At 34.2% G+C, this 23,581-nt stretch overlaps 1 protein-coding gene across 22 annotated transcripts in view; it reads right to left on the reverse strand.

Moving 5' to 3' along the window:
- SOX5 (SRY-box transcription factor 5) overlaps positions 1-23,581 on the reverse strand; it is a 1,013,293-nt gene that overhangs the window by 54,873 nt on the left and 934,839 nt on the right. For 20 of the 22 annotated variants that reach the window (XM_045466143.1, XM_045466144.1, XM_045466148.1 and 17 more), the window contains one exon: positions 15,724-15,870. The exons of the other annotated variants lie outside the window; for them this stretch is intronic. In XM_045466143.1, the coding sequence (XP_045322099.1) occupies positions 15,724-15,870 (147 nt within the window). The remainder of the gene's footprint in view (positions 1-15,723; positions 15,871-23,581) is intronic. 22 annotated transcript variants of the gene reach the window in all.

The following is a 23,581-nucleotide window of genomic DNA, read 5'->3' on the forward strand; positions in this document are numbered from 1 at the left end:
TGTGTCAAAGGTTACCCACAGGCCATTTTATAGTGATTGATAGCTGATGTCTGAAAATCTCCTTTTATTTTAATGATAACCTCAATAGAGTCATTAAGGCATTCTTGTCTCCACAGCAGTGACCAGGAGGGAACTGATGTCTTTAAAGAATTTGAGGGGGTGATAACTACTTATATAGAATGTCAGTTAAGGCCAGTTTTTTATACTGTGCTCAGGAGACAAAATATTTTTTTCCGATGTATTGAAGATGCTTAGCTTGATTATATATTCTGTGTATTCATGTTAAAATATGAAATTCAAGGTATAGGGCAAAGAAAATTCAATAAAGATGAAAAGGCTTAGAATTGAGCATCAGGTAAGAGTCTGATTTTAATTATAATGATCTCAAATTTGTATTAAAGCTCTCACAGCATAATGATCCTTAAGTGTCTGTATTGAGTTAAGCATGTCACGAAGCATGAAGAATTGCAAGATTGATTTATCAGATATTCATTTAAGAAATAGGCAATTAAAATAATTAATGTGTAGTGAAACTCAGCTGTAATGCCGCATGTTTAATTTTTCCCAACCCATAACATTAAAAGAATAATACATTTCACAGTCTGGATGGCATAAAAGATTTTATATAGCAACTGTAATGATATCATTACATAAGAGTTTTGGTCATATCTTCTAGACTGAACTAAGGAGAAGGATTGAGTGCATTTATTTTATATTTGACCTTATTTTAAATGTTGCTTTGGGTCATTATATTGCCAAATAAAATGAATCTGCATTCTTGATTCTTGTAATAAGGGATGAAATACATATATACACACATACATATGTTTATACATGTAGAATATAACTAATACATGAGCATGTATAGACGGAATATTTCTTTGCCATATTTAAGCTAGATTGGCAAAAAGAGAAGCAAAGAATAATGAACTTACAAATATAAGAGAGAAAGACAAAATAATTTTCTTGCCTAAAATTTGATTTGAACTTTCCATTAAACAATATAACAAAACTAGCCAGTATTCGTATAAGCCTGTGCCTTTTACTTCAGGATCCACTTAATTCTTCAGCATCTGTAAGGGAGACCATTCCTGAAGATGTATTCATACTAAACCAACTCATGCTCTAACATAGAAACCAGAATTCCAATTAATTAATTTATAGCTGGCCAGAATACTGTTGAGTTTTTTAAGGTAAACTTTTCCAATTTCAAGATACTTGACAAAGCAAATTTGACAATGAGAATCAGGGCAGGAAGAAGTATATGGTGAGTGCTTCATCCAGACCATAGTAAAGGGGTGGTAAATTATGCCTGCTTCAACTGCAGACAATAGTAGTTATGCTTCTCATGCTGCATTGAGATTATCCTCCAGTGATGCAAGCCACTGACCTTTGATACTTCCACCTAAGGGGCCCCAAACTCAGTCACATGTCTGAACATAATATCTTGGTTTGCTTCCACAGATGTTTTGCTTATTTGTTTGTTTGATTATTCTTTAACAGAACTAGAGTAATAGTTACATGTCAAATATTATGCTCGGTACTAAAAATAAGTAAGAAATAATCCCTATGCTGAAAGGCTCAGACTCATACAAGGGAAGACAATGGCAATCAAGTGTTGTAAGGGTGCTGGGATACAACACAAGCAGTATGTATCTGTGCAGTGGAGTCATATATGATGGAACAGCCAATTCTACAGAGAGGTGATAACTAAGATAGATCTCATAAGTTGGTGCAAGGCAAAAGGAAAAAACGTAATGAAGAGGAAAAAAAGCACCCCAGAGAGCTAGAGTGGAACAAACATAAGCAAAAAGAGGTAAAACAAGATGATATAGGAGAGAGTAACTCCATATGGAACACAAAACTTGGGATCAAGAGAAAGGCACAAGTAACCAATCAGGCTAGTGTGGTGGGTGGGGCTAGGTCACAGAATAAGAAGGTTAGCCTTCATCCTGTAGACACTTTTCTTTCATCCTTCTTCTTCTTTTTTTTTTTTTTTTCAATGTTTATTTATTTTTGGGACAGAGAGAGACAGAGCATGAACGGGGGAGGGGCAGAGAGAGGGAGACACAGAATCGGAAACAGGCTCCAGGCTCTGAGCCATCAGCCCAGAGCCTGACGCGGGGCTCGAACCCACGGACCGCGAGATCGTGACCTGGCTGAAATCAGACGCTTAACCGACTGCGCCACCCAGGCGCCCCTCATCCTTATTCTTCTTAACTCTACTCCCAATGTTCTAGACATGCATTACAGACCACCTTATTTCTTTCTTTATAATTCAGATGAAACCCAACAGTCTGTTCTTTCATTCCCACATGCGTTTGCACAGGCTGTTTTCACTTCCTTCAAAAACCTTCTAAATGGCACATCTTCTGGAAGTCCTTCCTCATTCCCCTGTTTCTCCCCAGGTTGTATTAGGAACTTTTTCCCTTGCCTCTATATTGTTCTTTGACCAGTGTTTAGCCCATAGTATTTTAATTGTCAGTTTGTCCATCTTCCCCATTACACTGTACAGGGTGTTAATTATTGTTCGTTTTTGGTTCTACCATACTGTCCACCATATTATAGGTGCTCAAAAAGTTTACTGAGTAAAACTCAGAAAATGTTCTTTCTAAAAGTGATACCTGATGGTGACTCTAGAAACCTCATTTATGAATAACATGGCCATTATGTAGTTTTTTAAAAAGATTATATAAACCAGGGAAGAAACATTTAGCTTTGTTGGCAACTGTAAAGTCTATTTCTATTGCTTGGAAAATGCTTTTTGTTTGTTTGTTTTTTTGTTTTTTTTCCCCAAAGGAAGACATTCCTCTTTTTTCTAGTAGAAGATAACTCCTGTAAATGAAATCATATTTTATTAACTGTGTTTTAAGTCGATCTTGTTTTTTTAAAAATAGGATTCAAATACATTTTGAAAGAATATTTCAAAATGTTTCTATTTCTTTTTGTCTCATTAAATTCCAATATTTTATTTTATATGCTCAGAATTCTAGAAAATAATATGGTTACACTGAAGGCCCAAAAGTTCACCTGACAATAACTAAAAACATATTACTGACTTAAAAAAATCACTTACACAGACACATTGTCTTAGATCATGTGGCATTAATAATTTAACTGCAAAAATAAACATATAGTGAAAATCACATCACAAATAGTGATAAGTACAGTTTAAATTCATGTTATTAAGATTGAGTTGTAGAATATAAACATGTAATCTAGTAAACATTTATTGAATGCATATTATGGACCAGCCACTTAGAATTCAATGGATAAAGGAAGTGTATCTAATATGATCAATCTTATGAAACTGATCTTTCCTTCAATTATGTTGTTGCAAGTCCATAAACTGCAGTCTCAGATATAATCAGAATTCTACCTCCTTGCAACTCTATGAAAGCTAATAGGAAAAAAAACAAGTAAAACCAAACTAAAATTACCCAGTGGTTCTCTTAAAATTGGATCAGAATTATCATTTTTTAGATAAATGACAGCACTATTTGCATGAAAATTGGCACTAAAAATTCCATCAGCTGACCTAAAATTCTTGTCTTGCCCTGTATTTATATAGGATTGACCTGAATATTGAGCTCCTGCCGACTTAAAATGAAACTTTGATCCTCAAAAGAGTTACACAGGGAAGTATAGAAAACACAAATCTGTACTTATTTAAGGACATTCCTATTGCTGTCATAATGCTTTTATACATACTTCACAACAGAATAGTTTTCTTATGTTATTTTGAGTGCTACTGGAAATACCACAAGAGAAAATTTTTGCAGTATTTCATCCTTTCTATTTTTGGTTTCAATTTCTTTTTCTCCTATTTATGAAATATCTACACTGCCAAAAGTCATCAGAATTGTACAACAAACCATAACAACTCAAATTATATAATGAACTAGAAAAATAAGATTCCTTGGTTATTGAAAGGCCCAATTTAAATGAGTCTCATACAAAAACCTCAGTCCTGAAAATTAGTCTTGAAAAGAACTACAACAGAGTTTTAATTAAAAAATATTTTGTGGTTTTATAAAAATGTAGGGTTCTTAGTATTTTCTTAGTATTTTCTGGTATTGGCAAACAGTTTGGGAGAAAATGAATTTTTATGTATTTGAGTATACATTTTTCCCCTTCATATTATTCTGGTAATGTAAAACTTACAAAATGAAAATTCTGGTCTTTATTTTTTTCTAAATTTAGAGATCTCATCTTTCTCCTTTTGAAAAATGAAAGTCACAAAGGGATTTTTTTTTCTTTAATTGTTGGGTTCTGAAAAAGTCACTCAATGGAATTAGCTACTCCATAGTTGGAAGTCAAGGGCTAAAAGCTGTGGAATATTGCAACTGTAAGTCATACAGCTTTGTGAGGAGGGGAGTGTAATTCTAAGAAGCATCTGATTAGATTATCTACAAGGAGGTCCTAGACTGGGACAGGGCACATTTTTCCCAAGAAAACTTTAGGACACCTTTGGATTCAGGTTAAGGGAAGCTGCTAGCTGTTCATGATATTTAGACACTTGCATTTGTAGGTATGCTCCTTTCTAAGCAGCACTTTGTTAAACAAGTTCTTAACAATACTCAATACTTTGAGCCATTAAGAACGTGTTTTACAGGGGCGCCTGGGTGGCTCAGTCGGTTAAGCGGCCGACTTCGGCTCAGGTCATGATCTCGCAGTCCGTGAGTTCCAGCCCCGCGTTGGGCTCTGTGCTGACAGCTCAGAGCCTGGAGCCTGCTTCAGATTCTGTGTCTCCCTCTCTCTGACCCTCCCCCGTTCATGCTCTGTCTCTCTCTGTCTCAAGAATAAATAAACGTTAAAAAAAAAAAAAAAAAAGAATGTGTTTTACAATTTAATGTTCCTAAGATTATAATTTCATTGGGAAAAATTCTTATTCAATATAGAAAAAATTTCAAATATATTTTCAAGTAAAAGAAGAGTCATAAAATTATCTCCTAGATCCAAAAACAAATCAACAGAAAGAGGTGTTGTATATTTTGAATGCTATTCTGTGTCTCCTATGTCCTCACACTTGGAAGATACGTAAGATAAGAATATGCGTGCTTACAAAATTTACCTGGTCATATTAAGCAGCCACTAAATAATAATTCATAGCCAATGTGAATTACACCACTCACTGTGTATCTGTTGAAGGCTTTTTTTTTTTCACATTTAATACTATTCAATTCATACAATTTCTGGTCTTTGTTTAAAAAGCCCTCATTAAAAATGATTGTTTTCTAGTTGGTTATTGCCAGTAAAGAGAAACTATATAAATGATGGTGGAGAATTTCCTTATCTTGTAATTTTTTGAGTAGGCTTTGGATTAAAATAGTCTCTGTTTCTTGTTAAGCACAATTAAGGCCACTTCCATATCATATGTGCATAGGAAAATGGGAAAACAGGTGTAACTAAAAAAGAATTTCACTTTATAGAATATAATACAATATAGATCTTAGTAGAACTTAGTATATAAACTTACTATCACTAAAATAAATAGGATTTTAAGTGCACTATGAATGTACATGCCTAAAGAAATCATAAAATAATTATTGCTAAAATTTTACTAATAAAATAATCACATTATTTATAGAAGGTTTACAGAAACTTTATAGAAGTTTCTTTTTTTTTTAAGTTGGTGGCATTGCATATTTACCTGACAAATGTTTTTTTAATTTTTATTTTTTAACGTTTATTTATTTTTGAGAGACAGAGAGAGACAGAGCACAAGTGGGGGGAGGGCCAAGAGAGAATGAGACACAGAATCCGAAGTAGGCTCCAGGCTCCAAGCTGTTAGCACACAGCCCAATGCAGGGCTCAAACTCACAAAACGTGAGATCATGACCTGAGCCGAAGTCTGATGCTCAACTCACTGAACCACTCAGGCGCCCCCTGACAAGTGTTTTTTAATAAAATTTTTAACTAGAGACATGGAAGGATGGAAGAGGGGAAAAGAGCAGGAGATGAAGGAAAGGAAACAGAAAAAGTGAGAGAGAAAGAGATTTTCAAAGAAAGTTATCCTCTCAATAATATTCAATTCAGAAAAATACAGGTTCAATTTAATGATGAAAATGATGCTATTCATAATTTAAAAATACCCTTTTATAGTTGTTTTAAGATTTTAGCACAAAAAAGAGATTGTAGCACATTTTTTACTGACTTTTTTAAGCTAGCTAAAAGTCTGCTTGCTGGGAGACTTGGCAGATCTGTTGAAGTCAGACTGGGTTATAAAGTTTTGGGTAAAAATCAAACATTTTTAAAAATATCAAAAGCAAAAAGATTAATTAGAAATTAGGGTCTGTTTTCCTTTGTGGTTTATTAACATGATCAAAAGATATTAAGTAAGAGTTCTAAAACTCTTATGATCACTAATAAATAGTAATTATAATTTTTAAGGTGACTACATTTGAATCAATACTCATGTGTTAGTATGAAAATATCACTCCAAAAACTCAACCTTGTAATTTGCTTTATATAGGTGGTGCCAGGTACTGTTAAGGGTATGTGTTTTCTTATATTACTAGTGAAACAACCCTGATAAAGTAAGTCAATCTGAAGAAAACTCAGGAAATACTTCAGGTTACATTCACACTCCTTGCACTTACTTGCTGCCCTCAATAGCTATACAAAATTGTCCTTTTCCATCCATATATCCCTTATCATATACATCACTGTATATACATGTGATGTATATATATCATGAGGGCAGAGATCTGTCTAAACTATGTGCCAGTATCCTCAGGTCCTAGGACTCTGACACATCATAGGCCATTAATAGACTTGTCAAATTAAAATGTCTTGTTCCTCCAATGGCAAGGTACAATATATCTCATTAAGGTTCAAATTCCACAGTATTTCTAGGGAAGTATTGTAGAGATGCTTAAACTGTTTTTCAATTGATCCAAAGGATAAAAGGAAAAAATTTACTTCCCTCAAAACATAGTACCCTAAGAAAGGAAGACAATGAGTAGGTAATTACAGTTTATGGTGAATGGAAAACATATTATTTCTTTAAATTGAATGAACTTAAAATATAGCTTAAATTCCTGAACAAGAAAAAGTCATACATGATCTGGTCTTTCTCATTATCAACCTCATTTCTTAGCATTCTCCCTTATGTTTTCCGCATTCTGGCTACTTCAGCCTATTTTCTAAACCTTGAATTTCCAGATTCACATATTAGGGTCTTTGTAATTGCTTGTTCCTCCTGTTTGGAATAACTTTCCCCTAGACCTTTGCAGGTACTTTCATTTGCATGAATTAGGTGTCAGACAGGGTTTCCTTTACATCTCTATCTCAAGATTTCCTTGCTTATCCCTAGGAACTTGATCTTTTACCATGTTTTATTTTCTTCATAGCACTTACCAAAATATGAAATTATCTATTTGTTTAATTGTTCATAGTTGGTCTTTTCCTCTTAGACTGTAAGATTTTAAGAGGACACACTTTTGTTTACAGCCATCCGAGCTGTAGTTCTACTGCCTGGCATTGAACTTGACACACAATAGGCATGAATTAATACTCGTTGAATCAGTGAATGATAGATGTAAGCATATATAAAACACCAAAAAGGAACAGTCCTTTGAAGAATGAGAAAAAGAGCAGAACTAAGAGATAGGAAATACTTCCATGCAATATTGTTTGGGCTTCTGATTAAACCACACCTGTAGTCAGAATTTTTTTTTTTTTTTCTATGTGAGTGAATACATTTCCTTTTTGCTTGGTCCAGTTTGGGTTGGGTTTTCTATTACTTGCAACTGAAGGAGTACTAACAAATACAGTTGTCATTCAGTGGAACCACATGCTGAAATCCTGGAAATCTGATTACAATTCTATTTAAGTAAGAATATTGTGACGTTAAGAGTTACTCTGAATAAAATAATGCTACCTCATGGAGTGGCGGCAAAGGGACCCCTTAAGTAGGTTATTATGTGTTGGACTGAAACCTTTCTGGGTTTCTTCCTTACTTAAGCTTCTATGCTTCTTTAAATAAAATGCCTGATACCTTTTGTGAAATAAACAACACTTGAATACGTTGGGCTTTGAACTTGTCTTCAGCTTAGAGTGGTACATCTCTTTAATTTTTTGACTCTTACATCTACATTTAATTACTGTGTTTTCTTATCCCTCTCCATTTTTATAATGTTTAAAAATATCATAGAATGCTTTGTTCTCTCTAGACAAAAATCTATTGAAAAAATATAACTAATGAATATTTACTTATACTATTTTCCATCAATCTAAAGAGGACATTGATATTTGTTGTCCTTTTAAAAACATACTTATACTTTGGTACATCTCTGCGAGAAAGACCATTAAAATTCTTCCTATTTATGAATAAGAAAGATGTATAAACAGAATATATTTGATTAAATAGAGAGGGAATCAAATCTGAGGTCTAGAGAGGTCCTGCATGGGTTCTCTTTTCAATTCTCTATCCAAATAGCTCCAGTACACGTATGGTCTAGAGGGGTGGAAAGAGGTCAATAATCAGCTCAAATGAAGCACTGATCATTCACTTAGGTTAGAAAATAAAGGATTTGAACTGATTTGGAGTACATTTTAGGAAGTCAAAATTGTAAATGCTTTCTTAAAAAGGAAGAGAACCATAGAAGTGGGCTTTCACTTACTTAGTCTCTAACATAGTAATGATTTCCCCTTTTTAGCCATGATGTTCGTGGAGGTTGTTCTAGATCCTCCTGTACAAAGACGTCCTTTCACATTGCTGTTTTTCCTCCCTACACTATTTAGGTTTTAACTGCCTGGTTTTAAAATTAAAATGCTTTAATCACAGCTTTTTGGATGGTGTGTCTCCTTTGGGTTGGATCTATTTTAGAGGGCAACTTCCATTTAGAAAATGTGATTCTGTGGATCTTCCTGTGTCTGCACATGTTCAACATCCTCTTGCTTTCCCCATGGTTTGCATTATTAAAAAGCTTTGACATGGCTCATCAGAGCTGGCTGCTGTGTTCCAGACAGGTTCCTGTCAAAACAAACCCAGTATACTGGGGAACAGAGGCCAGGCCAGTTGAATTCAAAGAACATTACCTAAATCCCTCTGTATATTTTGCCTCTTTAAAAATGCCACGATTATGACTTGTCTGTCTCTTTGTTTTATAATTTGTACTGTTTTTTATGTTACAATTGTGACCAACCCCTCTTTTCCTGAATCATAAGACTATATCGCCAAATGACCGACTTGGATATTTAATACCACTGTGCTCAGAAAAGGCTCTGTTTAAGTACCTAGCTGTTTGAGATTCCTGTCAACTGAATACAGATGAAAAGGAAAGGGGGAGGCTCATCACAGGGGTTCTGTTGATAACACTTCATTTAACATATTTCAGTTTAGCAACACGGACTGCAAAAAAGAAAACTACTTTATTTAAAATGACAGGGCGACTCTGTTATATTCACTGTACATATGTCCCACCCAGGAAGTGATGATAATGATAATGGGTACATTTACAGTTTAACTCTATGGGGTGATTCTTCTCAAATGAATTCACCTCTTGAGTATGACACATCCATATCACATCTTAAAGGCTCACAAAATTGCTATTTCGCAGATATTGAAATACCAGAGAGAGAGAGGTGTTCAACAGCTATTCAACAAAACACAAAGCAGGTGTACAGAGCAAGGTATTAGGGAAATTCTAGCATTTAATTGATATGCCAAACAGTGTTTAAAGCACAAGAATAGAAAATGGGCAATTTAAATGTGGTTATAATTAGCTGAGGCTAACACCCCCTTCTGTTCTGAAGTTTTGGGGAAAATGAGATATGTAAAGAGTACCACGTTCAACAGTTTCACAATGGATCTGTGATTTTATCTGTTCTTACATTTATAGATGAATGGCCGTTCCTCTCTTATTAATACTAGTGAAGCACTCTGGATTATTCAGAGATACCACATTCAGAGATGAATTCCAGCTCAGGGTAGTCAATAAAGATTATTTGTGATCTTGACCTGAAAAGGTCTAAGAATACATCAAATACTAGCATTCTAGGAACTTTTACATATTGGAATTTACATCTCTAGCAACTACTACTGCACAAAAGTTTTTGTGGCCAGATAAAATGTAAAAAATATGAAATGAAGTCAACAGTTATATTGAACAGTATTTTTCAAAACTTTCATCATGGAAGTACTCCTGTGAAGGCCTTGGTCCATTTAAAACTTACAAAATCTCTTTGATTTCATTTGCTTTCTCTTTAAAGAGTGTGTTTCCCATAATATTAAAAATAATGTTTTTACAGTTAGTGGTGTTTCAACTTGATTGTGGTTACACTGTGTGCGGACTTTGGTATTCAGCCTTTTCCCCCAGATAGCATTACAGAACACGATCTCAAAGTTAGCAAAAAGCTTTATTTCCCACATCTCCTGTTCGAACTAATTTTCAATTAAGATGAATCATGATTATCCTCGGATTTCTCATGTTCCCAACATAATGCTAATCTTGTATGTGTACCATGGTTTGTGACTCATGGTATTTAGCTACAAAATTCTACCCTGTAGATGAGTGTGTACTGATGTAATGCTTATTTGATAGCATGGACCTATGTGATTGGTACCATTACAGCAAAAAAAAATAGATGCCCTAATAAGAGTCATTGGCAGTTCGGGCATCACTAACACAAACACCTGGCCACCAAATCAGAAAAGATCTTCATTACTGCACTTGAGAAAGAAGATCAGATAACAATATAGTTTTGCTTCTTGCTTCTGAATTTGAAGCAATATTTATAAGGATATTGCAGCTGAAAGAATCTGATTGTGTCTGATCAGCTGGCTAGGACTGTTTCTGTCTTGTTGGAAAATATTTCTTTCCCTTGTCATAACTCCCAGGTGCTACTGCTGAGCAAAAGGGAACATCACTGCTAGAAGTATTTGAAAAGAACAAAAAAGAATTGATTCAGACAATTTACGTGCTCCTGTCATTGATAGAGACACAACTGTGACCAAGGAGTATGACTAGGGTCATAGCAAAGGTAAAAGAAAAGCACCCAGGAGTTCTGTCTTGTCACCAGCTTTTCAAACTAACTATTCTTGGTTGTTGCAGGCAATATACAAGTTTTCATCAAATGCCAAGAGACATTTCATAGTATTTGCAAGTTGCTCTTGTAATTTTCCCAAGAGGTGGCTACTTTTACAATGGCAAATCACTTAACATGTAAAATTCAGATAGCACATCTATGACATACGAGAATTTCTTGGTAGCGTGGAATTGTAAGTCTATTTATTACCAACAATTGTGTGAGTGGTGTGTGAAATTGAGTAAAAATGTTCTTCCTCCTAATATAACTATTTTAAGGCTGACATTGAGTCTATTATTTTTAAGGGAAATCATTTTTTTCTTACAAAACAAATGTTACCAAGAGATCAGTTACTATCACACAGGAAAGGCTATCTAGGTTTTTAAAAGACTGCAACAAATAATTCAGAAAGTCATTTTAAGTAAGGAAATATGTTGGTGTAAAAATGAAAGTCACTAATACATTAATGCATCCTGTGACAAAATGCTAAACTATACACAAATCAATTTAAACATTTGTTAAGGAATTTAAACAGAGCAGCAATTCTGTCTATGAGATTTAAGGACCAATATGGCTAAACAATAACTTAACTAAATAATTTTCCTTAATATGAAAAGTGGAAGTATTTGTAAAATTCCCTTGAAATGGGATCTCTTGTACACAAAAGTTCATGATTTCATACTTTCATTCAGTTATTTACCAATATTTAGCAATAAGCTAGCTGTGAAGACACAGCAAGGACACAAGAATATCTCTGAAGAGCTAAATATATTTCTTTTTGTTGGTTAATGAAAAGAATGGTCCTGGAGTAGAATCCAGAGCGGTGGGGACCAATTTTTAAAGAGACAAGTGTACATGTATTAAAAAGGATTTTATGTAACACATGAGAAATTAAAAAAAAAAAAAACTGCTGATGACCTTAATTTTCTAACCATTGGCAAAATAGTTTTCTTGGCTTTTGCCTAATAATATCAAGGCATTAAAAAAAAAAGAAAGAAAAATTAACCAATGACAATATGTCAGGTATTAATGAAAACAGTTCATAAGCAGTAAGTTCAAGGACATATAACTCAACAAGCAACACTACCCATATTCTCCAATGCAGATTTTGAAGAGACCAGATTTCTTTTTGTGTTTTCATATTTACAGAACGCGATTCCTGTTTGCAGTTTTTTTAGAGGTTCATTGTGAACCCTCTAAAGGTTTCTTTATCATTTAATATTATAAATAATTATGTTCCTAGGCAGCAGCTCAAAGCTCAGTACAGCACTCGTACAACACCACAGGCAGGTCAGGTGACCTTTCTCCAATTCTCCTCTCTCTGGTGCTGAGGACAGACAAAGTGATATGTCTGTCATACGCCATTACCATTAGAACAGAATCTTGTTCTTTTATTACAACTGAACTCCGCCAGATTTCTCAGCAGGAATGCTAAGTGAAATCAATGTCTTGGATTTCCAGGCTGAGCTTGGAGGTCACAGCCACTCTATCATTTCTCAGCATTATCCTTTCTCGTGCACACACACACTCCCCAAGCCTCCAACTGGCACACAGCAGATTGAAAACAGCATGCATCAGAGGACTCATGCTGTACAATTTTACAGTCTTTTGGAGCCCCCTCCTTTTGATTCCCCCCTTCCATTTTTTGCAAATTGCAAATAAGTTTTGTTTGTGTCCTTCTCTAGAGTTGTGAGTCAAAGGCAAAGGCACACCTAGGAAGAAGGGCAGGCAATAAAACCCAGAGAACATGGTTGATTTTTGACAGCTGCCAATAAGATCATTTTCCTTACATCATCACTTGGATGTGGCTGACAATTCCATTGTTCCAAACAATAAATATATCTTCAACATAAACCATCATTTTGGTTTATGTCAGATAGGTATACAGACACATAAAGCCCATTCATAAAATAATTCCATTGTATAGTAAAATAGACCAATAAAACACACAGAAAATGCCCAAAGGACACTAAGAACTGATTGTTTAAAAATATAAACAGAACAATAAATGATGGCTATTCTAATAAATAAAATAGCTTTGTGAAGCGAAAATGTTTATAATGCCATGTATAAATGTCAGTTTCATGCTGCAAGAAACTAAATTCATGTATTGAAATGGGTCCTCTTTATTTACTATTGGTTGTATCGTTTTGGCCATGTTCTTCATTAAAATGACAACAGTAATATTTATCGGTCGGACTATTTTTAATGCACTAAACTTTACTGCTGAGCTAAAACACAAGCACATTTAAGACATCTTTTCTGACAATAAGAGTGGTTGTAGACAGCGTGCTACAGGACATATTTTTATTAAATCATGTTATTACCTAAAAAGAGGCACTTTACTGGTTGGTTAAACTTTTAATGTCTTTTAGACAATTGCAAATGGGAAGAAACACAATATCTACTACTTTCTTAAACTTTACCTGATAAAAAATTCAAGCAGGCTAGTTTTTAAAAAGTTACACTGAGTTTTAAAGATAAGCCACAAAACATATTTTAAAATTATGTATAATCATAGGTATAGAAACACAATCCACTTTTTCACTTGTACTAAAAAATGGAGGTTTATGAAACTATAGAAAGTGGCAGAGGATTATCACTGAGATGGATAATAAGTCTGCTTTGCAACTGGTATATAGGGTTGTACAGGATTCTATGAGTGTCTAGAACCATAGAACTCATAAAGTAGTGTTCTAGTCTTGGCAAAACAAACGTTCAATCACTTTTGCATTTGCCATGGTTACCTAAAAAAAGTATCACTGTGACAACTGCTCAGTAAACATTTGAACGAATGGATGAATGAATGAATGAATGAATGAACAGATGCATAAATGGATGAGGATGATTGACATCAAAAGCTTCCTGATTATTTGAGTAAGTAAATTGGGGAGAAGATAATAATGACAAAAAGTTATTCTAGAGGTAATAAAGAGAGCCCACTAGTTATTTACAAGTGAACTATCTAGTCTAAAATCATAATATGAAATGTCATAATGTAAGCATCATTATGAAACATGGTATGAAATCACATTAATAAATCAAGGGAAAAAAACAGAGAATAATATCTCATGGAATTATTTGTGTGTGACGGTGACTATGCTGCTACAGCTATTTATTTTACTCAAAATTAGCCCATACATGCAATATATTAAAATTGCTGGTCCATGAAGACCTCAAAATATCACTGCCTTAAAATTAAATTTTAGTTAACGAATGTTATAATTATTATCAAATTTTAAAAAATATGCTCTTCTCTGATTATAAAGAAAAGCAGTCCAGATCTTGGGTGCACATTAGGCACAGAACATGCCAAGTTCATTACACGGCTGAAATAGTTCTTAAAGGGTGCACTTGTACATTTCCCAATATCACAGCAGTGTGTACAATAATTTGAACTATATGTTTGCACATATTATGGGTGAATCATGGTCTAGGTTCCTTGTCCAGGTTTAGTTGTGCTTTCAAGTGTATTTACCTCTTAATAATACGGAAAAGGTCCTTAAGAGTTTGGGGAAGATGGAGGCTGGAGTAGACTTTCCTAACTGATCCCTTCTCCTTCTCAATTCACCTTCTGAATTAATACACTAACTGTGAAAGGTATCTGTCAGGATACTAGAATAGGATTAAAAATAAATTCTTAGAGTTTCTTTCTCTTTCAATACTTTTTAATTTTTTTCCCTGTTTATTCTTTTGCTCTTTAGTTATTTCCAATATGGCATTTGGGAAATGGAGAACACAAACAATATTCTAGCTAATTCAGCAAAAGTTGTTATTTTGGGGGTAAATTAACTGGGTCAGTTTACTACTTAACATTTTCTAATAGAAAATATGTGTTGTTACTTCCCTAAGTAATCTCAGGAAAAAAATACTTTATGGTCACTCTTCTGTCTTCCTTCACAGAAAGTAAAATGTATTCACATATCCTCATCTAAGACCTTAAGATCTTACAAACACAAAGCATTTCAGCTTCAAAGTCTTCTGCTTCTCTCTCCTAAGACAAAGAACAACTTATTTGAATCCTCTTCCTGTCAATCCTTTTTCCATGTTCTCTCAAGAAATGTTTCCTTAGTTCCCAAAAGAAAACTATTTCTAAATAGTCCTACTTCTAACACTATTATTATCTTTATATCTTTCATGAAAATCTTATTGGATGGATGATATATCTAGAATTATATCCATACTGCACCACATTATAGTAGTTATTGATATTTAAATAAAACATTTTCTGTATGCCCTATCTGTACTCCTATTTTAAGGTCTATTTCGGTTGCCCTTTTTTGGGGGGGAAACCCCTCCCAGGATATCTCACTGAAAGCAGGGTGTTTGTCCTAATAACTTCCAATGCATTTTATCTGTTACTCTTTATAAGGCTTTGATTCATTTATAAGGCTTCGTTTCATAGAGTATGGGTATCTATTTGATACGACTGTAAGCCACTGGAGTACAGCATATCTAATAAATCTGTGCATCACTCAGATTTCCGACTCTGGCTACCAATGCATGTTTGTTGAGTAAATGCATGGCTCAATGTATGTATGTTATTGATCCTTATTGATCCTACCAGACTCTTAGCTCCTTGAAGACCCAGTGGTTAACCTGACTGCTGGCACATAATATTCAATAAATGCCATTGAATGAAAAGTAAAGCTGTCAATTGCAAGACAGGTAGCTTCTGCAAAGGGGTACCTTGCTTTTGGGTGGTGGGCTGTTTGTGCTCTTGTCTGTGTGAATGCTGGTAGGAGATACAGCAGCACCGAGGTTGCTTTGGGGAATGCCTGGGAGCTTTCCTCCTGGAGATACCTGCATTGCAGCTAGCTGGGCAGCATATAACTGCTACAGAAGAAACAGGGGAGAGAAAGAAAAAGAGAGAGAGAGAGAGAAAAAAAAAGTGACTATCAGTGATAAAATAAATGCACCTCTCAGAAAGTACCTGTATTCAGATGTGGTAGTTTTCCTGTGAGGATTCTTGTTTACCGCCCTGGAACATTTAAAGAAAGAAATTGTCATCTCAACGTTCATGACTTACTTCTCTGGGGAGAAATGACAGATACTACATAGAAAGGATTTCAGCTTTAGGATGTCCAGGGACTCCAAACAAATAACAGTCATTCATATTTACTTTTTCTCAATGGTAGGAAAGACAAGTATATCATAACATTTGGTCAAGACCTCTTTTTGCTCTATTTTAAAATGTACACAGTGTGTTACAAAAGAATGCAGCTTCATATACAAAGTAATTTTCTTACGATTCATATTGGTCCTGTTTTGTTTTGTTTTGTTTTACTTGTTGAAATGGGGACCTGTAACAATTCTTTTTCTAATCATTAGTTGTATAGAAATGCAAAAAAAGCCATTGAGAGGGAATGGAAGGAGAGTATTTCAAGAACACTATCTGGTCAGTCTACCTACATTGATAAAATTAACTGGATGCTTGCCAGAAATCCACTTTATGTCATGATATATAAACACAGACAAACCTGAAATTATCTTGAGGATTAGGGTTTTAAGGAATACTGTCTGAAACATGCCCTCTTCCACTAAGCCACTGCATAGTCATTCTGATTAAATAACCAGTAAAATATTCTTCAACAAATCAAATTAATAATAAGAAAATTTCACTTTGATAATAATTGCCATATGATATAGTATCTTAAAACAAGGAGACTGTTTTAGATTCAAATAGTCACATCAAATGTCTGGATTAATTCTCTTTTCACCTCCACTTAGCAGTGTGTGAAAATTTTAAGATCTGGATAGAAAAGATGTGCATGTGTGTACAATGTGTGTGTGTGTGTGTGCAAGTTAGAACTTCTGTAATAAAAAGACTGGTACTAAAGAAAGAAGCTCTCAAGGGAAAGTACTGTGACATAGTTTATCTTGATTTTTCTCCACAAGAGAAAATTCAAGGGATAAAACTGCTCAGCATAAGCCAGAGACCTTGATAAGCTGGCGGGGGGGGGGGGGGGTCCTCTGTAGAAACAAAACTTTGAAACCTGAGGACAGGCATATATTTACATGAAAACACACATACATTGTTCACAGTTTCCAGATACTATGGTCTAAATGAAACAGTATTAAAACTATTGATAAAATTATGTTTTTATTATGCCAACTAATGCAAGATACATTCCAGATACAGAAACACGGAGGAATAAATTTATACTATCAATAATGATTGTCCCTTCTTCCCAAGTGTGTGTGTGCGTGTGTGTGTGTGTGTGTGTGTGCGTGTGTTTGTGTACACGCGCATTGGAATAATTATATTATTTTTTATTTCAGTCAGTGAGAAAGAAAAGACTTAATTAGTAAGTCTTAGACCGCATAAAGAGTAAAAGGATATGACGTCAAATACAATGACTGGGAGTTTATCATTTTTTTTAAATATCAGAATTTATCCACTTTCCACACTTGTGTTAAAAACCTTTGCATTATATCCTATAATTCAAAAAAGTAGTTTTTTCTGTTCTCACCCTAAACTGTTCATGAAGTTATTAAGAAAACAACCAATATCCCAAGATACCACTATGCAAATTTAAATTTTGTCCAGTAAAATACATGTATCAAATTACATATACTGAATTAAAAAAATATTTAAAAAATTATCTGGATTGTTATATATTATAAATTTAATACTGTGTTATATATTATATCCTTGCCTTTAAAAATTATTCCAGTGGGTATTATGCCGAGAGGCTAACAATACATGTTACTGGTTTGTACACACTAAATATAAGATTGTTTCATAACTACTAGAGATTGACATGGGACATTTTAACATCTGTCGACAAACAAATGTGAACAAAATAATTATTCAAGATTTTAATTTCATTATTAAAGAATTATTTCATAATTTGAAAAAATATTGACTATTTGAGTTATTTAGATAATTAAATAGATGAACCAGTCACTCATTAAAGGTGACTCAATGTTCAAATATTAATCTCTATAGACAAACTCACAACTTGCAAAGAAGTATAAGAGCTACCATTGAAAATACAAGTATAAATATACTCTGAAACACTTTATTGAATGTAAAGGTTGGAGATGACATACATTTGGAATAAAGAATATCATAGACATTCTTTCATCATTCAAATAAATGTATTTATTTTATCTTTTTAAATATGAAATTAAGGTTTATCTTAATTAAAGTGTCCTAGGAAATGCTTTTGAATGGAAAAAGTAAAAACCCTAAATTTTTAAAATAGGTGGACCCATTTAAATATTTTTATAATAACGGTATGGTATCATCTACCTTACTGGTACTTGCATATAATATAGAGATTTAAAGTAATTTATAATGAAAATAAAATGTCAGGAGCTACTAGTCAATGAGAGTATGGTTAACATTAGGTAGCTGTTCATTTCTTTCAATCTCCCATATCCCCTTCCTCCTATTTGGCTTTCTCCTACTTCACCAAGGTTTGGAGGTAGGAATTATCTATTTCCAATACTTTTTATTTTGTGTGAAATATACATGCTTCTTACATCTTATAGAAGCATAAAAAGGCCTCAAGTCTTAGGGGATCTAACACACTTCAAGTCTGCACAGATAAAATAAACCAGGAATTTTAATACTTCTGGGTCCTAATTTGGACCTAATTCACAAGTTAAAAGGAAATTTCAGTAGTTTTAAAGAAGCTGACAGTGTTCCTCATAGTTGGCTACTATGTAAGGGTGGGCAACTGGCAAAAAAGAAAAAAAAAATGCTGCTGTGACTTATTTTAATTCTATCTTTCAAAAAATTTATGTTCACCTGTCCATGCATTAAAATGTATGTGCTGGCTAATTTTAAAACAAGGGAATTAAGACACGATTATTATTTTATTTCACTTCTTACATGTTCTTGAAGCAAAATCAAGAATAATACAGAACCACTGGTTGATCTTGTTGACAGGGAAGGGTTACAGAATCTAGTGGCAACCAGAAGGCCATCTGAAGTAGTAAGCATCCTGTGAACTATAGAGCCCACTCCCTTATTGTAGATACCTCAATAATTGTGTATCTATATATTTTTTTAAGTTTATTTATTTTGATAGAGAAAGAGAGCATGAATAGGGGAAGGGCAGAGAGGGAGAAGGAAGGGGGGGAGGAGAGAGAGAGAGAGAGAGAGAGAGAGAGAGAGAGAGAATTCCAAGCAGGCTCCACACTGTCGGTGCAGAGCCCAAAGTAGGGCTTGAACTTACAAACTGTGAGATCATGACCTGAACTGAAACCAAGAGTCAGACGCTTAACTGACTGAGCCATTCAGGCACCGCTATCTATATATTAATTATATAAATTTTTTAAACAAAAACTTGGCTAACATTTTTCTTTAAAAGACTGCAGATAAAACCAGAGTTATATACAAGGTGTATTATGATAAATATACTTTTATGAAAAGCAGTTAAGTTGTTCTAAACATCAGAAAGAAATTGAGAGATCCTAAACATAAAAAGCTAAAGCTTAAAGAGAACACTCATTTCATGAAGTTAACCAGACTAACAGAATAACTGTTTTGCCTTGCAGAATAACTTTACTGTTATCTTGAAACTCTTGTTTTAAGCTCTAAAATTCTCCAGCTCCACAGATCATTAGGTTTTCCACTCTTTATATTACTTAAAATATTGTGTTCCTATTCCCTTTCCCTTCCTTCATCCCTATACCTAATTCAATGATTTTTTAAGAAAAAATTCATATAAAATAAAAATCATATAAAATAAAAAATCACATAATCAGTGGAATCTATCCATTGATTACTTAGTGTCTTTTTGGTGCTCATGTGTCCATAAGTGTATACACACACACACACACACACACACACACACACACACAGGTAACTCACTTTTATTTCAACTTGCTCTGTAAACACGCATTCTTTGTTTCTTTAGCTCTTTCAAGGACGCATGGTTTTCTACTTCTAGTGTACTTCTACTGGAACAGTTAAAAGTAGGATAAACCTCACTAATAGCAGTTCTGAACTAGTGACCTTGGGCAACTAAACCCAGCCACAGTTCCTTCATCTGCAAATTCAGGGTAAATAAAACTGAGCTTATCGGGTTGATGTGAGAGATAAATCACATAGTGAGTATCAAATACTCAGAAAAACACATGGCAAAGAATCCTTAACCAGTAAGTAACAGTTCTAATTATTAAGCAATTAATTATACCAAGAAAGAAACTAACAAGGTAATATATATGTGCTGACTTCCTACTATATACTCTGGACTGTGCCAAGTACAGTGGAGGATACAAAGCATGCTTATGCATAGTTTCTTCCCTAAATCAAGATTGGTAAACATAAAACAATGAGCATGTAAGTGTACTATAACTGTATTCCACTTTTAAAGTTGTGAAGGCAAAGGAAATGAGTCAGTATGATCTCATGTGTTTTCATAGAAGAGATATAGCTAAGCTAGGAATAAAAAAGGAGGTGGCATTCTAGGAAGGGAGAACAGTTTAAAGGCACAGGAGCAGGAATGAAGTAGTTGAGCCAAGGGAATACAGAAGATGGTGTGGAACAGTGAATGGCTGAAAAGATAGTGACTAATTGAGTGCACACCCTGTGAAGAGTAAACCAGTGCTGGGTTTGTAGGCTAGTTCACCTTATAGAAGATCTTGAAATAAAGACAAAGTTTAAATTTAGTATGTAGGCAAGAGAAAGCCACTGGATTTTTGAAAGCAATATATGTGATGTTTTAAACTAGAATAAAGATCAGACAGGGTAGCAGTTAGGCGGTTATTAAAATTTAGGAGCGATAATTTTTTTAAAGTTTATTTATTTTGAGAGAGAGAGAGATAGAGTGTGCATGCACATGAGCAAGCAGGGGAGGGGCAGAGACAAAGGGAGAGGGAGAATCAGAAGCAGGCTCTGTGCTGAGCCTGACACGGGGCCTGAACTTGCAAACCCTGAGATGATGACCTGAGCTGAAACCAAGAGTCAGATGCTTAACAGACCGAGCCACCTTGGTGCCCCAGTAATAATTTTAGTGATAACTTGAGTTGAAGTAACAGTTGTGGAAGTGAAGATGAAAAAAATAAAACCAAGTTCATAGCATAGTGGACACATAAATGACTACAAATTAACTGGGGAAAAGAAAAGAAAAATGAAAGAGAAGAACAGAATGTATAGTATAATTTATATAGTCTCTACTTCATAGGTAGAATATGTAAGTATTCACCTATCACATATTCTCATTTGTGTATATAATCATTATACTATCTTGTAAGACAGCTAAAACACATGCATTTTCTTCTTTAGTTTTTGAAAAAAACAAAAAATAACTAAGTCATACAGATTTCCCTATAATTCATATCCTGATATTGAAAATGCTAGAGCCATTCCATCATGGCTTTCCCTAAGGTATAGCTCATTAAATATTTTTTTAAATATTAAGGGTATGATGTACTGTATCTATAACAACATGACCTTGAATTATATTTATCTTAGTTAAACTCAACCAGTATTATTTTTTCCTGTAATGTACTACATGTACCAAAGCACTACTAGGCAGTGGGCTGACAGTTCATTAGTAGGCATTCTTCCTGTCGAACTACAGTGTGGGGTCAAAACAAAAATCTGACGGGATGATGACAAACAGATATTTTAACCTGTGTGAATGAATTGTTGCTAATTTCAGGGAAAACAGTACAGTTGTGTTTGGACAACTTGGCCTTTGAACCACCAGTAGATACAATTGTATTTTCTTACAAAGGTAGCCATTTATACACAGCTATCCTAAACTAGAGGTTGGTACTCAGTGAAAGGGATGGAGAAATTCCACAAAACAGATTATTTAAATTCTAAGGTAGACTATTTGATTGCTTCCTTGAGATCATAAAATTTTGCCACTTTTTCTTAATAGATTATTTCCCCCAAATTGTTAAAATTACAACTTCACCTATTGTTGCTACTAACTACCATCTGGAGTATTTGGATTGAAAGTATTATGCACTGACAAAAATATCTATCACTGGTTGGTCCCTCAAACCATTTACTGACTAGTAAACTTCTTGAAGGCAAGGATTTTGTCTCTATTTAATGCTTTCTCAGGAAGTCCTAAAGGCAAGGAAAATTAGAAATGAATAAAGGCATAAATGAACTGCATAAAATAAGACGATTAATTTTCAACAAACATAAACCTCTGGTACATATTTAATATATATTTAATAATGGCAGTAACTTTTTGTCAAAGACCTTTTAAAAACCTGGAAGGAAAGACAATGTTTTTACTACTTGAGGAATTAGAGAAAAGACGTAACAGTGATGTTGATAAAACTTCCCATTCATCCATTTATTTCATTTACTTACAGGGACAAAGAAACAGTGCATTTCAAAACCTTATCAGCATAGGAACAAAATATAGTATAACATACTTGTTGTAGTCATAATTATAACAGTAAATGAATAAGTCAATGTGGAATTATGAACCAAAAAATTGATAAAGATTATAAGAAAAAAGTTAATACCTTAAAAAAAATAGAACCAAGCATTTAAGCATATAGATACTCTTAACTGTTTTGGAAAAGACAAATAGGAAATGCCTTCTTTCTGATAAAGGGATATACACTATTTACTCACTGAATCCTAAATATTTATTATTCAGAGAATAAACAGGTATTTAGCAGGGTCTATGGTTGTTACATAGAAAATGTTCTTTGGGATCCTTTCCTCTTGGTTAGTTCAAGAGATCCTTTGATCTTTGTTAGATTCTTTTCTCTTGGTTAATGTTCTTTCTATTTTTTTCTTCATTTTTTATTTGAGAGAGAAAAAGCACGCGTGCCAGCCAGGGAGAGGGGCAGAGGGAGACAGAGAGAATCTTAAGCAGGCTCCATGCTCAGCACAGAGCCCAACATGGGGCTCAATTCCATGTCCCCGGGATCATGACCTGAGCCAAAAGCAAGAGTCAGTCGCTGAACAGACTGAGCCATCCAGGCACCCCTCAAAGTCTAAATTTCATTTGAAATGGGATCTATTTTCATATCTCCCTTTTGTGTGCCCAAATGATCTAAATAAAGGTACAGGAGATAGGGAGGACACCACATACTGGCAATTACTCAGGAGCCAGTAGCAAATGATGGTGAATGGTTTCATCCAATTACCTTACCTTCCTTTACTACAGGCATGGATTAGGACATGGGGACACTCTTTGGGAAAATAGTGCAAAATAAGTCACATTCACCATTCTCTCTCCACCTTTGCCTTCCCTTCATCTGACTCCCTCCATCTCTCCTCCCCATATCACAAACTTCATCATATTAGGTAGGAGAGCTGGGTACAAAAAGCATTTAATGAAAAAAAATAATAAAATTATGACTGAAAATGTTGTCTTTTCTAAATGCTATGTAGTAAAACATACTGCTTCTTTCAGTAAATTTGTAAACATTTACATTGCCATTATCTGAAGGAGGAGTGCTAACAGACGGCACAACGATTTCATATAATTTTTGTTAAATTAATTGTTTAAAATTATTTCTATAAATAGAATAATTTTCTCCAAATGAAATATCATACAAACACCAAAAAATAAGAGAGAAAAAAGAGGTATACTATACAAATGAATTT

This window comes from Leopardus geoffroyi, chromosome B4 (genome assembly GCF_018350155.1).
Source record: "Leopardus geoffroyi isolate Oge1 chromosome B4, O.geoffroyi_Oge1_pat1.0, whole genome shotgun sequence".
Lineage (NCBI taxonomy): Eukaryota > Metazoa > Chordata > Mammalia > Carnivora > Felidae > Leopardus > Leopardus geoffroyi.